The 4,471-nt window shown below is 40.9% G+C and overlaps 1 protein-coding gene across 1 annotated transcript; it reads right to left on the minus strand.

Annotated features, from left to right (window-relative positions):
* Positions 1-2,011: 2,011 nt before the first annotated feature.
* On the minus strand, positions 2,012-4,185 carry LOC139534488 (uncharacterized). The gene is made up of 6 exons (XM_071333667.1): positions 4,130-4,185; positions 3,603-3,971; positions 3,094-3,444; positions 2,853-2,981; positions 2,702-2,751; positions 2,012-2,600 (listed from the first exon to the last, which is right to left on the minus strand). Exons 1-6 carry the CDS (start codon positions 4,167-4,169, stop codon positions 2,484-2,486), a joined length of 1,056 nt encoding a protein of 351 aa, XP_071189768.1. The 5' UTR covers positions 4,170-4,185; the 3' UTR covers positions 2,012-2,483.
* Between the last annotated feature and the right edge of the window lie 286 nt (positions 4,186-4,471).

The following is a 4,471-nucleotide window of genomic DNA, read 5'->3' on the forward strand; positions in this document are numbered from 1 at the left end:
AATCAAAACTGAACACTAAACAAAATAACAATGAGGAAAAACCGGAAACGAAACAGTTCTGCAAGGTGACATACACTAAACAGAAAACAATCACCCACAACTCAAAGTGGGAAAACAGGCTACCTAAATATGGTTCTCGATCAGAGACAACGATAGACAGCTGCCTCTGATTGAGAACCACACACGGCCAAACACAAAGAAATAGACAACATAGAACACCAGACATAGAATGCCCACCCAAACTCACGCCCTGACCAACCAAAATAGAGACATAAAAAGGATCTCTACGGTCAGGGCGTGACACTCTCGTTGGCTGGCACTCGCTTCAGGTCATCTACAAGTCTCTGATAGGTAAGGCCCCGCCTTATCTCAGCTCACTGGTCACCATAGCAGCACCAACCCGTAGCACGCGCTCCAGCAGGTATATCTCTCTAGGTACCCCCAAAGCCAATTTCTCCTTTGGCCGCCTTTCCTTCCAGTTCTCTGCTGCCAAAGACTGGATTGAATTGCAAAAATCACTGAAGCTGGAGACTCTTACCTCCCTCACTAGCTTTAAGCACCAGCTGTCTGATCATCTCACAGATCACTGCACCTGTACATAGCTCATCTGTAAATAGCCCATCCAACTACCTCATCCCCATACTGTATTTATCCGTTTATCTTGCTCCTTTGCACTCCTGTATCTCTACTTGCACATTCATCTTCTGCACATCAATGAATCTAGTGTCTAATTGGTATATTGTAATTACTTCGCCACCATGGCCTATTTATTGCCTTACCTCCCTTTTCTTACCTCATTTGGACACACTGTATGTAGATTTTCTTCAACTGTATTATTGACTGTATGTTTTGTTTATCCCATGTGCAACTCTGTGTTGTTGTAAGTGTCAAACTGCTTTGCTTTATTATTGGCCAGGTCGCAGTTGTAAATGAGAACTTGTACTCAACTTGCCCACCTGGCTAAATAAAGGTGAAATAAAAGAAAGAAAGAAATTCGAAAACAAACCCAATTTTGATCAACTCCAATATCTAATGGGTGAAATACCGCAGTGTGCCATTACACCAGCAAAATGTGTGACCTGTTGCCAAAAGAAAAGGGCAACCAGTGAAGAACAAACAACATTGTAAATACAACCCATATTTATGATTATTTATTTTCTCCTTTGTACTTTAACCATTTGCACATCGTTACAACACTGTATATAAACATAATATGACATGTGAAATGTCTTTACTCTTTTGGAACTTCTGTGAGTGTAATGTTACCTTTCATTTTTATTGTTTATTTCACTTTTGTATATTACCTACTTCACTTGCTTTGGCAATGTTAACATATGTTTCCCATGCCAATAAAGACCTTGATTTGAATTGAGACAGACAGACAGACAGACAGACAGACAGATGGTGCTGTGCAGAAGATCTGCAGGCCTCACGAAAGTGTAGCTAGTTACAACGTTGTGTTCTGTTGACAGCAGACCACAGCCTACCTGTAAATTGGTTGCTGTGTATGTGAGGGGGTGTGTAGGATGCAAAAAGTAGGCCTATGTCTTAAAAAAACTTTTTTTAAACAAGCTACAACAGAATGATGCCTGTCCTCCTGTGGAGGTGGCTGTTGTGCAACTTTAACTACGAGTAGATCTGTTGCAAGCAGCCTAAATCATTTGCCGTAACATGATGTGGTACTGCTAGACTTCACATCATTAAGTAAACTTTGACCTTCACATTTGTGTTGATTGGCCTTTGCTGCACTAAGGGTCTGTTTCACACCCACTAAGTAGTGTGAACAGTAAGGGGCCCTAAGGGACAAAGTAGAGAGTAGTGTGGGTGCAGGTCAGTCTTCCTGTGTTAAATGTCTATAAGAGGTTAGTTTCCATCAGTGGAAAGTCACTGCAACACCTCCACCTTCACCACAAGGCTTTGTAAACAGACCATAATGTCTGAGACAGTTAAGAGCATCTATCTGTAAAAAGCGTCATATCATCATAGTATGCAATGAGTTCAATTTATTCACATTCAAACAGTTGGAAACACTTTATTTTTCTTTACACAAGTAACTAGTTCTCTGTTGCTAAAATGGGCACACAAATAAATACAAATAATAACAATCTGTCGAGGTGCCCTTGAGCAAGGCACTTAACCCTAATTGCTCCAGGGGTGCTGTACAATGGTGACCCTGGCTGTGAACCCACTCCCTGCGGGTGTCTCAGGGGGAGTTGGGATTAGCATAAAAATAACATTTCCATTTCCAGTACCAAGACAAATATAAGCACCCCCCTAATTATTATTAATATTATTAAAATGTAAAAATTGGTTTGTCAGAGAAGCAATGCATTCAATTATTTCAACTTTGTATAACAAAAAAGCTATGACCACTGTTTTCATCACATTTGACTGCTTATGCGTTCATAGATAGTTAATGAAGCTAGAACTAGTTAATAAAGAGTTATCTAGTATAAAAGGATCGTTGGTTCATTCATCCAGTTCTACTGTCTGATCCCAGCGTACACCACTGTCTCCATGTGACCTCTCTGTCTTCTAGACCTGTTCTTCTTGTTGCTCAGATTCAGAGCTACGTAATGGAGACTGTCTCCATCTGGGTCCTGTGAAGCACAAAATAGCATTGTTGACATTCAATTAGTGAAGTTGGTTAAAGACAGGCTTCACAATAGACTTCAGACAATATAAAATGATTTCTGCTTACCCCTGCGTCTGACCTGGTAACTGCAGGACCTCTGGACTGTGAGACGAGTCCTGAAAAGAATGACACAAAAGATTTGGATACTTCTACTTCTTCCACTACTGAAACAACAACAAATGGTGACATCAACGAATAGCAAGGGATAGTAACTTACCTCTGCACTGCACACATGTTGTGTTGTTCATCTTGTACATGATGCAAACCAGGACAATGATAAAGGTGAACGTGACACCCAATACTACACCCAGGCAGGACACCAAGAGAAGAGGATCTGCTCTATGGTCTGTTGAAATTCAAACAGTAATAGAAGAATCCAGAATAGCAAGTAAATGTATGTTCTACACCGTAGACTATATACAGTAGATATAAAATGAAATAGAAGCTGTATCATATACCCTCAATGTCCAGCTTGGTCCCGTTCCCAAACAGTATCTCCCCACATGAGGCCACAGCACAGTAGTAAGTCCCAGCATCAGAGAGGCTGAGGTTCCTCTTGGGGAGGTTGAAGACACAGCTCTGTGTAGGAGACCCAGCATCAGGGCTCTTCTCACACTGATCACTCCAGTTTCCATGGGTGTAAATGATTCCTGGACGGGATTCTCCTGAGCCATGTCTGAACCAATAGACACTGTGTTCTCCTACACAGGTTTCAGTGTGTATTGTACAGTTCAGAGTCACAGAGCCTCCTGGCTGACCTAATTCAGACACAGGCTGCTGGAGCAAAGACATGCTGTTGGACTCTGAGTCTGAAGACAGAGAGAGAGACTAAAGTAAGACTAAGATGTGTTGGTGAAATACATAAAAGGCCATGTATTCATCGCTAGCATTTTACGTAGCAGTCATACGAACATACCAATATACAGGGCCACACAATTCGAAATTGAAGAAGCAAGTGTTTAGTTACCTTTGACAATTAATACAGTTCCCTCTCCATATGTGAGCTCATAGATGACTGTAGTGGAACAATAGTATGTAGCTGAGTCCCCTGGCTCTGTCTTTGATATGGTCAAGTTACAGCTGTAGTCTCCTCTCCTCACACCCAAACGTTTGGTCTCAGTAAAGTCCTTAATGAAGTTGATGGAATAATAACTATCTTGGCCAACATAAAGAGATGATGCCATGAGGAGGGGTTCCTGTCCAAAACTCTGCTTGAACCAATTAAATCTGGTCACTGACTCATCTGAACAAAGACAAGTGAGAGTCACAGTGCCTCCCAGCTCAGTAACCATCACAGGGGTTGGTTGGATTACGTTTGGTTTGGTAAAAGCACAAACTGTCAAAGCAAACAGACAAAATGGATCAAAGACAAAGACATGGATAAACCATTTCTACCCGTTACAGACAACATCCACTTCACGTATCATATTCAAACTACATACTTAATACTACAAATTATTAAAAAAGGAACTAAATTAAATGTCTTACACTTACCCAAGTTGATGTAAAATATAAATACTTCTCTATTCATCATTGTAACATTAGACCCTTCTGCACTGTATAGTGTGTGGGTCTGACAGTGGGAGACTTACATGCACCCTATATATGATGGCACTTTACGTGTACCTTTCATGCAGTAGGAGGGAACACTGAAACGAGAGATATTATTGGCTGACTACAATCTTAGACGTGTGTCCTCTGGCTTACCATAGTCTGAGCTTCTCAGGAATTACTTTTTAAAAATAAATGTTAAAGCAGGTCAGTTACTGGATCAAGGCAATCAAATAATTGCTTGATACAGCTGCTTCTTTTTTGAGAGAAATTAAACATTGACTG

This window comes from Salvelinus alpinus, chromosome 11 (genome assembly GCF_045679555.1).
Source record: "Salvelinus alpinus chromosome 11, SLU_Salpinus.1, whole genome shotgun sequence".
NCBI lineage: Eukaryota > Metazoa > Chordata > Actinopteri > Salmoniformes > Salmonidae > Salvelinus > Salvelinus alpinus.